The sequence below is a fragment of the Quercus robur genome, chromosome 2 (assembly GCF_932294415.1).
Source record: "Quercus robur chromosome 2, dhQueRobu3.1, whole genome shotgun sequence".
NCBI lineage: Eukaryota > Viridiplantae > Streptophyta > Magnoliopsida > Fagales > Fagaceae > Quercus > Quercus robur.
The window spans coordinates 6,503,808-6,515,190 of record NC_065535.1 but is presented as its reverse complement, the minus strand read 5'-3'; the positions used below and the strand labels follow the sequence as shown (position 1 = coordinate 6,515,190).

Genomic DNA, 11,383 nt, shown 5'->3' with positions numbered 1-11,383 from the left:
TCTATGCATTGTTTACAGACCCACAAATATCACTTTTTAACCACTTTTTCATTAAAAATAGGTCACACGGCACTATTCACACATTTAAAAATTATTTTGCTACAGTGTTTTCAGTTTTTAATTTTAGCAAAATAAGTTCTATACAAACAAACCCTGAAAGTCAAAAGCAAAGCTTTGCATCTAGTGATTTCGAGGAGCATGCTTTGCTTCAAGTTAATTATATATGCTGCCTATAATGGTCCCTAGGTAGCTAGAGAATGTTGTCATGTCAATGTTCTTTTCTAAACACTAATGTTAGCGGTACAATAATTTTTACAATCTTTATTACAATGGTTGATGTAAACAATTGTGATTAGAGTAACATTATTTTTATATGAACTTATTATTTACATAATTTTTATTAACACTTATCACAGCATGTCAACTCACTCATTGTGAAAATTTTTATATCCTCCGCACTCCACTTATTGATATATAAATAGACACCAAAAGCCCTTCACGGAACCAAAGTAATTTGCAATAAGCAACAACAAGAGCTAGCCATGAAGCTTTTATTTCTCACAAGCTTTCTTATTCTCCTCTCCTTTCACCATTTGGTTTTTCCCATCTTTTGCAATTCTAGCCAAACTGACAACCTTTTCAACTTGCTTAAATCTCGAAAATCCCAAAATCCTCCAAATACTGAACTATGGGTTGGATTAGACAACGATGATGGCAATTTTTCTCCAGTGTATATTGGACCCCAAGATGGGTTGAAGAAAGCTGACAAGATCAATGCCTTGCCAGGACAACCAAAAGGAGTGGATTTCGATCAGTATGCTGGCTATATTACTATAGACCCGAAATCCGGGAGAGCACTGTTCTATTACTTTGTGGAGTCACCTCAGAATTCTGCAATCAAGCCTCTAGTCTTGTGGTTAAATGGAGGTAAACACAGTACCACATATTTCAATTTCATTTGTATGAACTAGTATAGGCACAAAGAATGTAGAAAATACCCACTTATATACTTCCTAGGTAGTAATAACAACAACGACTGCAAATGATAATATTACATAATATATAATACGGACTTTTATATTAATTACATGAACATCCATGCACACACAATAGAAAAAGAATCTCAGATAATCCTATTATATATGTCCACACAATCAAACACAATTTATTTATTACGTAGGAATTCTTGGCTTAGTGTCCCGCATTTTAACTATATATCAAGTTCTACTTGCTCAACTTACGTTCTTTCATTCTGAATATAGAACATAAAAAGGTAGCATCCTATATATAGAAATAACATATCTTAAAATATCGAAATTATAAGTTAATTGATCGAGTCAAAACGGAAACATAACCTAATATTTCTTATATTGTAATCGCATTACTATCACATTACCCTTGTATCGTCTTGTACCAAATACGAGCCAAACTCAAGTTCGTCGTCATACTAAATTGGATTCTTTTTTTTTTGAAGGCTACTAAATTAGATACTTTGATTACATGTTTAAGTTTGCTTTAAAAAAATGAACACTACCAATAAAAAAATTTACTATTAAAAAAAATTTAGTATGAACACTACCATTAATGATCGAAATAGTGTTCATTAGTAGCCTTTCCTATAATGTTCATTAGTAATCTCATATAGTGTTCATTATACTAAATTGGATTCGTTTAAGTCTTTCCTCATATAATGAACACTACCAATAAAAAAATTTACTATTAAAAAATATATATATATATATATATATATGAGATTGACCGTAAATATTATTCATTAATTCCAAGTAATTGTTTTTTTTTTTAGAATCCAAATAATTATTTGATATCTTATAAACTTATTTAAAAACTTACACAATCCAATATCAAGTCTTTATAAATTATACATATAAAAATATATAATAAGAATAAAAAAAAAACTTATATACACAAAAACATATGATATATTATATATGCCCAAATTGAATTTATACTCACAAGTTTATACACAAAACCTATTATATTTTTTTAGCTTAACTTATTCAATCTTTGAGCATAAACCTGAATATGAATTTCTCATTTGCCAAATAACTGAACATAAATATTACAGCCTACAAATATTGACTTATTTTAGATTCTGGAATTGAGCTTAACACTTCAATCAGCAGCAAAATACAGTTGGTGATCACAATAAAATGAAGGAAACTTTGAGATAAAAAACCCTCCGGAAAACTTAATAAAATAAATAAAAAAAATAAAGAAGAAGAAGAAGAAGAAAGAAAGAAAGAAAGAAAGGCTTGCTTATTCTGTAGTCTCATCTGTGTAGAAGGCAGGGCCAGAGGAATATTGATACTACTATTCTCACATAGCATAGCATCAACCAGAAATGTAAAGTAGAATATAATTTTTTATTTTTTTTTTATTTTTTTATTTTTGTGTGTGGAGAATCAAGTAGAATAGACTTAGATCTTAATAACATGTGGCCACCATTAAATGTAAAGTAGGATAGACTTAGATCTGCAGTGGCGACTCCAGGAATTTTTCTCAAGATATTCCTTAAGAAGCATAAATTATACAATCTAATAAAAAGAGAAATTCATATATTGACAATAACAACAATTAAAAAACATGCAAATACATAAAGTTTACAATTGCCTTCTACAAGTTTTCATATTTTGAAATCAGTGCGTGATAGTCTCATTATCAATATTACAAGCTATATTTCTTTCAATGTACACAACTTCAATATACACAATCAAGCAATCATTTATTCACTGAATGTAGAACAAATTATGGAGTATAATTTAATTTTATTGGAAAAAAAAAAATCTGAGGGTGTTTCTAAATTTTTTTTAAGGGTAGACAAAATTTTTTTTTTAAATTATTATATATATAAAAAAAATTTCAGATCAGGGTGGTCCCTTAAGGTGGCGCCGCCCCTCTAGATCTGAATAACATGTGGCCACCATAGTCGGACTGGGCCACTTCAATTCCCAACATCTTCTGTTTTGTCACCTACCATATTGTCCACGCGAAACCTAAATCATCAACCTAATGAGTGGTGTTTATTAGGCTTAAGGGGCACGCGAAAATGAGTGTCGTTGTTATTCTTGAGCTAAATTATGGGTTAGCCGTCATCATGTTGCCAATAAGTCAATACTTGAGCCCACCCAGCAAGTTCTCCATCGAAAATAACCTTATTTATTTTTTTTTTTTAGAAGCGTGTTTCTTCACAACATTTTCACATAATTTTTACAACAAATCCTAAGTAGAAAATTATTACGAGTTTTTAATTTGAATCCTGACGTTTTTCATTTTTTTTTTTTTCGAATCACCACAGAAATTACTTTTTTGCCTACTAGTAACAACTCACAATAACTTGTCACTTAAGATTTGTTGTGAAAGTGTTGTGTATGATAGAAAATTATCTTTTAAGATGAACTTTGGCATTAGCAGTGCCAAGTTCCTTGTTTTGTCTTCTAAACTCTGGAACTCATGTTTATGAATTTGTACCTAATGGACAAGTTCATTTCGTAGCTGAACCGAAAGAATGACAATATGTCCTCCAACCTTTTAGGTTCTGATAAGAACTAAATACTGTTAAAATTGGTTGGACACGTTAATAGTCTTTTGAATCTCTCCAATCCAGTTTGGAGATATCTTTATCCTTATCCTTAAAAAAAAACTAAAAAAAAAAAAAAAAAAATCCACGAGCTAACTCTCCTGTTTCAAAATTTAAGAAAACGCTTTATAGTCAAGTGGTGAAGAGACCTGGAAGTTGAAATATAAAAGATTAGAGAAAACTAGCTAGCTATCCTCTGTATAATATATGATGGCAAATTGATTTGAAGGGAAAGAAAACTCTCATATTCTTGTATTATTTATTAAAGGGTCATGTTAATGGGCATTTTTAGGACAATTCTTAATAAACTATTTTTAAAAAAAACTGACATAATTTTTATAAGAAATATAAAAATCTATAAAAAATTAATTTTTTTTCCTGTAAAAAATTTCTAAAAAATTTCTTAAACCAATGCATTTGTTAACTTTTACCTTTATTAATAATAACACCACCTTCTTCTGTATTATAAACAATCACCTTCCAAATTTCCAATTTTTACAAAATTATTTAGGGGCTGTTTGGATTTTGATGTAACCATCACTCATCACCCAATTTTCATTACTTATCATTCAAAAATGATGAGACCCAAAGAGATGCAACTTGTTTGGATTTGTTTTCAAGTTTTGTTTTCATCACCCAGTTCTCACATTTTTTAGTAATGAGATACATACAAGTTTTAATTGTTTTTGAGTTATAGAAACTAAATTATGGTGGTATTTTTGTAATTCTATTGAACTTAGTGGGTCCCACCCACATGTTAAGTCCCATCCGTGGTAGAGCAATAATGCCCAGCCAACGGCTACAACACTATTCATTCTCAGCCACCATTGTTGTTATTTCCGAAAGGTGATTTTGCTCTCTAAAAGCCATTCTCAGCCTCCGTTCTCAGCACTATTCATTCTCAGCCTCCAGATTCTGCTACAACAAGCCGTGAGTGTTTTTTTTTTTCTTCCTTTCTTCACATCTATTGCTTCTTCAGCTGAAACACCATCTACCTTTAAATTCACGAAGTCCTCGGTCACCATAACATCCTTCCAAAGATTTACAAAACCCCAAATGCAAACCCAGGGAAAAAAACTCTCACCTGCATTGTGGCCACTCTCAAAAAAGAAGAAACTGACAAAGAGAAAGAGTCAATTTTTTATTTATTAAAAAAAAAAGAATAAAGAAGAAGACATACATGTGGGATAATGGTAGCATGGTCAGAGGGTGGGTTCCACGTTTTTGGGTTCTTAAAGTTGAAAATAGAACTGAGTTTTTGGTGCCAAATTGGGTTTAGGAAATATTTGGGGATTATTGAATTATAGGAAATGAGTTATTGAGCGATGATATTTGAGTGATGAGAGAGCATTTTTTTCAACCAAACAGCCCTTTAGATTTGCTTTTTCTCTCACAACTTATCTTTGCTTTCTTACACCATTACTTACTAATTTACTCGCATAGGGCCACAAAATTTGAATGCATTGCTGATTTACTTTGAGTTATAAACTTTCTGTATCATAACAAATTAAAATATCTCTTGCCAGTTGTCACAACATATTGGACTTTTCCTATCAGTAGTTGTGAGACCGACGCAAAGCATTATACTTATCGCCTAACTGTTTCTCTAACAAAAAATAGGAAAAGTTAAGGGATGTCACTGGTGAAAAAATTATAGTCCCACCAAAAATATGTAACTTTTGCCACAACCCTCTATTCGGCTGATTGTAATTGATGAAAAAAAAATAGTAGGTTAGTGTGAAAGTTACAAGAAACTAGTCATGATATTTCAAACATCTAGTCATGATGTTCGTGGGGCGGATAGAATAACTCACTAATAAAACCATACTGAGATTTACAGGCCCAGGATGCTCTTCTCTTGGATATGGAGCCATGGAGGAACTGGGACCTTTCAGAGTCAACAGTGATGGAAAAACATTATTCCGAAATGATTACGCATGGAACTCCGGTAAGCAGATTCATGTAATTTCACCTTCAAATGATGAGTAAGCTGTACAGCTTTAAGTACTAGAAATTTTATCTGAATTTATTTCTCTTTAAGTAAAAACTAATACCCTTCGAAAAAAATATTGGCAGTGGCAAATGTTATCTTTTTGGAGTCCCCAGCTGGAGTTGGGTTTTCATATTCAAACACGTCCTCAGATTACATCAAAAGCGGTGACACAAAAACAGCGGAGGACTCTTACACTTTTCTTGTGAACTGGCTTGAGAGATTCCCCCAATATAAAAACAGAGATTTCTTTATAGCTGGAGAAAGCTATGCAGGTCATTATGTACCTCAACTTGCTCACACAATTCTCTCAAAGAACAAGAACAAAAACCAAACAGTAATCAACCTTAAAGGCATTGCAGTGAGTACATTGTGAATTCTATGCGCTTGTTATCTCAATGCTTATTCTAAAAAAACTGATAAAGGCTTCTCTGTAAATGTCAATGGATGCAGATTGGGAATGCCTGGATAGATGATAATACTGGTCAAGTGGGCATGTATGATTATTTTTGGACACATGCTTTAAACTCCGACGAAACTAATGCAGGAATTCATAAGTACTGCAACTTGGTTTCGGATAATTTCTCAAGCCAGTGTGATGATTACCAAACACGAGGAGATTTAGAAATCGGAAATATTGGTATTTATAACATATATGCTCCAATTTGCAAAAATGCAATACCCAAGTCAGGCCAAAGCGGTTCTGTAAGTCTTTATGCATTAATCAAAATAGTTTTTATTTTTTTTTTTTTATGAATAATTTCAAATCTAATTAGAATAATAAAGAAATAGCCATGAAGATTATTATAAAACAGGGCGCATACAATTGGGTTTGACTTTATGCTCTTGTAAACTAAGCATGAATTTGGCTTCAATAATCTGTGATTTTATATTCAGTTGACATGCACATATAAAGAACTTAAACTGACCTTGTAATTAGAACTAAGCTAGAACAGATTTTAATCTTACACTATATAGGTCCACAATTTTGATCCCTGCTCCGACTATTATGTCCGTACTTATCTAAATCTTGCCGAGGTGCAAACAGCTCTTCATGCAAAAGCTACAGAATGGGAAGCTTGCAGGTATGAATGAGTTACCTGTGATACCTGTGGACTTGACCACATTGGCAGTGATGATCTTGTCACAAAGCATGAAAAGATAAAAGTCCCACAAATGCAAAGTTAAGATCTTTCTTGGACTAAAAGTGCCACCCAATACAAACTACTAATTTTGCCTCTACACTGCCTGCAGTGGTTATGCATGGAGAGACAGCCCAACGACAATTCTGCCCACTATAAATCATCTCATTTCAAGTGGAATTAGTGTATGGATATACAGGTAATCCCTCATCTTACATGAGCTTTTTTGGTTTTTGGCAAGCGATCCTTCAAAATTTCCTATTCATGAGAAAACCCTGTTAAAATTTCTCTCTTCATAACTGAACCAAAGCTGTAACTCTATTACAGTAATTAGATATAAGAGTGCTGATTATTACACACCGGTGTGTACTAAATGTGTGCATCTTGTCAATTGAAATTGTGTCTTCAAAACAAGGCTGTGTGCGGATGTGTGCAACTCTGTGCGACAAACATTAATTTAGATATAATAGAAGCTACCAATTGCTAGCACCTTAAACTTTCTGTCAATGAAACCTGCAGTGGCGACATAGACGGCCGAGTTCCAGTAACCTCCTCTAGGTACGCCATAAACGCACTAAAACTACCAGTCACTACTAATTGGCGCCCATGGTATTCTGACAATGAGGTAAATATATTAGATAATTGATCTCATAGTTTAGCCAAAATTAAATAAGGTTAAGAATTTCCAACATGATGATGCTGGCTGCAGGTTGGAGGATACGTGGTTGAGTACAAAGGAGTGACATTCGCCACAGTAAGGGGAGCTGGGCATGAAGTTCCAAGCTACCAACCAGAACGAGCACTGACCATGATCTCATCTTTCCTTACAGGGAAACTTCCCCCAATAGAATAAATTGCCCTTTCTCACTAATTTCTAAAAATTTATATTGTCCAGGTACTTGTAAACTAAGCTCAAATAGTTTCTGTACGGTCATGGATTGACTTCTACTAGAGAAAAGAACTCAAAAAAGGAAAAAAACTATTTATTTAGTATTGAATTCCATGCTGTGTTACGTCTTTCTTTTTCTTTTATTCTTTTGTTGAAATAATCAACAGCAATACCACATCAATAAGTACAGATGACAAAACTTCTCTTACACTAGTTAAATCCAATAAATTCCCAAGATTCCGGTACAATTTAAGCAAAATCAAGACAACTAGATCCAACAATTTGACTCAGAATCTCCTATTTGTAAAATAATGAGAACCTCCCCCATAGAACTCTTTACTTTAGAGTTCTGGGGGTCTTAACCCCAAGGAGATACTACTAGCACACGTGCACACAAAAATACAACTACCAAACATTAAGCAATCGAGTTCTGACAGTCAAACTCTACACTGAAGATTTATGCACTACCTCCTTGATAGTCCAGAAAGTAAACTAAGCACTTTCCTCTGCTTTAACCCCTCTTCCATCAAACCTCAGCTCACAGATTTTAGCATGTTGAGCAAGTCAAGACAAGCCTTAAATTGCAACACCAAAACTCATTTACCCTCACTCTACGAGGGACCAAACTACCAAGATATATCACCAAATTATTAGAATCCCAATAACACATATCTACGTCTTCATTACCACAAGACCGCTGTATTCATATTCGTATCCTATTCAAAACCAGGTTTTACATCACTTTCTTATTATAATTATCATTAGTTTTTTTAGTTATGTTTGCTAGTTACATATCAGCATTAGGTCCATTCAGTCCAATTCAGTCTACTTCGGTCCAATTCAGTCCAATTCGGTCTACCTCTGTCAATTTCGTCCTATTCGGTCCATTCACTCCACTTCGGTTTATTCAGTCAAATTTAGTCCATTTGGTCCACTTCGGTCTATTTGGTCGATTCTATAAATTTCGGTCCATATAGTCTACTTCTATCAATTTGGTCTATTTAGGTCCAATTTGGTCCATTCAGTCTACTCTGACTATTTGGTCAATTTCGGTCCATGTCGGTCCAATTTGGTCTATTCAGTCCACTTTAGTCCACTTCAGTCCAATTTGGTTCATTTCAGTTCATTTCGGTCCAATTCGGTGTACTTAAGACTAAGAAAGATAAGTTTGAGTTGAGAGTATTATCAATTATTTGAGGAATATTAATTGTAATTATATGATAAATTTGAGTTATCATGATAATCTCCTTAAGAGAATGAGAATTTGAATAATGAATGTGAAACTTCAAAATTTTAGTTGTACCAAAAGAAATTAGGAAAATATAATGCATAAAAGAAAAAAGTTAGAAAAATATGGATATCAATCAAACAATCAAAAACACAAAAAATGATAAAATTATATATATTGTAAAAATTGTGTAATTAAAATTACTTTTAGAAATTGTTTAATTTTTAGGTAGAAGAAATTATCTACAATAAAATTTAGAGAATAAATTATATATTATACCACATTTCAAAATAATTATATATTCTCACGCATCACGTTTGTCTATGGCTAGTATATATATATATATATATATATATATAATAGGTGAAGTTGAGAGAAACTCAAATTAAAATTCCAAATTAGAGTTCTAACTCTGCGCCATATGTCCTAAATGATTTATTTTAGAGTTCTAACTCTGCGCCATAGAATCTAATGTACAAAGGTGTGACACATCCTATTATATGAAACAAAACAAAAGTCACAACTTCATCCCTAATAATAATTTATACGAGTAATCAGTGTTCATAATCCTGAACAGAGTTGCATAGCTGATGTCAGGTTTGATGTGAAAATGGACAGCTTAATTTCTTTGTCAGAATATCCGGATAGCCTCTTGACTAACCTCAGAAGAAATGTTTGCCTATTTAAGATGGTCTCGTCAGGGTGTCCAAGTCTAGCTCCAAGAGTCTTATACTTGCGAAAGATTAATCTCTGTTTTGCAGCTAGTTTGCACAGATGCTGCAATATTTTTGTCTGAGGCACTGACATAATCCTGAACATGTTGCCTAGGCATCCGGGGGAAAAGCTATAGAGAAACAACTCATTATTTTTTAGGAGGAAAGGAAAAAAAGAAGAGAAAAATAAAAAATGACACTTATAATCAAAAGAACAAGAAAAGAAAAAGCTTAGCTAGATAAAATGACCGAAGTTATGGTGTGCTTCCAAAGCTTCAAGGATGCTACCAACCTGCCACCTGCCAAAAATTTAGGAGGTGACAAGTCCGATCTAGCTCAAAGAAGAAATGGATTAAGGATTTTAAGTTAGCCAGAATTGGAGTATAAATAAAAGGAAAAAAAAAAACTCTAAATAGGCATCTATATAGTATTAAAAAATTATAAATACTCAAAATTATTGTTTCTAAATACATTAAGATGCAATTTTTTACCAAAAACAAAAAAAACAAAATAATGTTTTTTTATTTATTTTATTTCAATACTAAGTTGGCTATGATTTTTTTTTTTTTTTTGTTTTTTTGGTAGTGGAAGTTAGAGTATTCAAAGTGGTGGTGCTAAAAATTTTAGTTTTTAGCACCTCAAAAAACTATTTTATCTATTTTACCACATTACTTTACAATCACCAAATATCAAATATTGTTCTATTTTTTAATCACTTCATTTAAAATAATATAAACAACTCATTAAAATAATAAAGGAAGAGAGAGAATTTGAGTATTTTAATTGAAGAAAGAGATGTAATCTTAATAAAATATTTTATTTTATTTTTAATAATTTGCTACAGTGAACTGGTATTTATACCAATTTACTGTAGTTGCAAAAAAATTAGCTTTAACTTCTCTAATAACAAATGATTTTTTGGTTCTTTGATGGTAAAATATATATATATTGTAAGGTTGAATTTATTCAACCATCTAATTGGCTTTATTCCGTGCCAAATTTGCTTGTAATTCAGCATTTAGTAACCCTGTATTTAGGTGGGTTTGTTGTAAGGGTAGTGAGTGAGATAGAGTGAAGTTTGCTCAAGAGTGTGCAAGAAAACAGAGACTCGCGGCTGGGACTCGCGGGTGACTCGCGGCTGCAAGCCGCCAGAAGCAGCACACGTGCCAAGCATGCTGGAAGATGAACAGTCATGCTAGCTGGAGCACTATAGGACAAAACAGGACAACTGGCCATACGGTTAACTCGCGACTAGATCTCACGACTTAGTCAAGCCGCGAGGTCAAGCCGCGAGCCACCCCTGTTTTGTAAAAGCTGACGTTTCACATTCCTCTCCCACTCCAGTATAAATACCCCTTTTACCCACGATTGAAAGAGAGCTTCCAGAGAGAATTTTGAGAGAGAAACCCTAAAGAAAAACCAGATTGCTTCACCCACAATCTCTACCTTAGAGTCTCTTCAAATTCCTCAACTCTCTTCCTTTCCATTGTCAAATCTTTGAGAGGCATTATACCAAACCTGGTTCTCACCATCATCATCACTGTGAGACAGTTGTTTGGATTTCTGGGAAGCAGTTAGGAAGGAACCAATCTTCATTGGTTGATGCTATGGTCTAGTAGCGGAATCCGGGAAACTAGAAAAGAAAAAGGTTCGGCGCAACCTCGTTGGAGCAAGAAGCTTGGAGGGCTTAGGTGCACTGGGTAGATTAGGCTTGGAGGGTCTATTGCTGTCCTTGTATCCCAACTGTATTTTCTAGTGGATTGATTACCGCTTGGAGGGCGGCGGAGAGGTTTTTCGCCGAGGACTTCGGTTTCCTCTTCGAT

At 33.4% G+C, this 11,383-nt stretch overlaps 1 protein-coding gene across 1 annotated transcript; it reads left to right on the top strand.

Annotated features, from left to right (window-relative positions):
- The first annotated feature begins 507 nt into the window (after positions 1 to 507).
- Positions 508 to 7,731, top strand: LOC126711864 (serine carboxypeptidase 1-like). Its single transcript, XM_050411288.1, has 8 exons — positions 508 to 927; positions 5,439 to 5,546; positions 5,675 to 5,949; positions 6,042 to 6,293; positions 6,567 to 6,673; positions 6,843 to 6,929; positions 7,250 to 7,355; positions 7,440 to 7,731. Exons 1-8 carry the CDS (start codon positions 543 to 545, stop codon positions 7,581 to 7,583), a joined length of 1,464 nt encoding a protein of 487 aa, XP_050267245.1. The 5' UTR covers positions 508 to 542; the 3' UTR covers positions 7,584 to 7,731.
- Positions 7,732 to 11,383: the final 3,652 nt, after the last annotated feature.

Excerpts from the sequence above, each read along its gene's own strand:
- LOC126711864 (XM_050411288.1), top strand. The coding sequence starts at position 543 with ATGAAGCTTTTATTTCTCACAAGCTTTCTTATTCTCCTCTCCTTTCAC. Across the intron at positions 928-5,438 it reads AGTCTTGTGGTTAAATGGAG|GCCCAGGATGCTCTTCTCTT; the intron begins GTAAACACAGTA and ends TGAGATTTACAG. Across the intron at positions 5,950-6,041 it reads TCAACCTTAAAGGCATTGCA|ATTGGGAATGCCTGGATAGA; the intron begins GTGAGTACATTG and ends CAATGGATGCAG.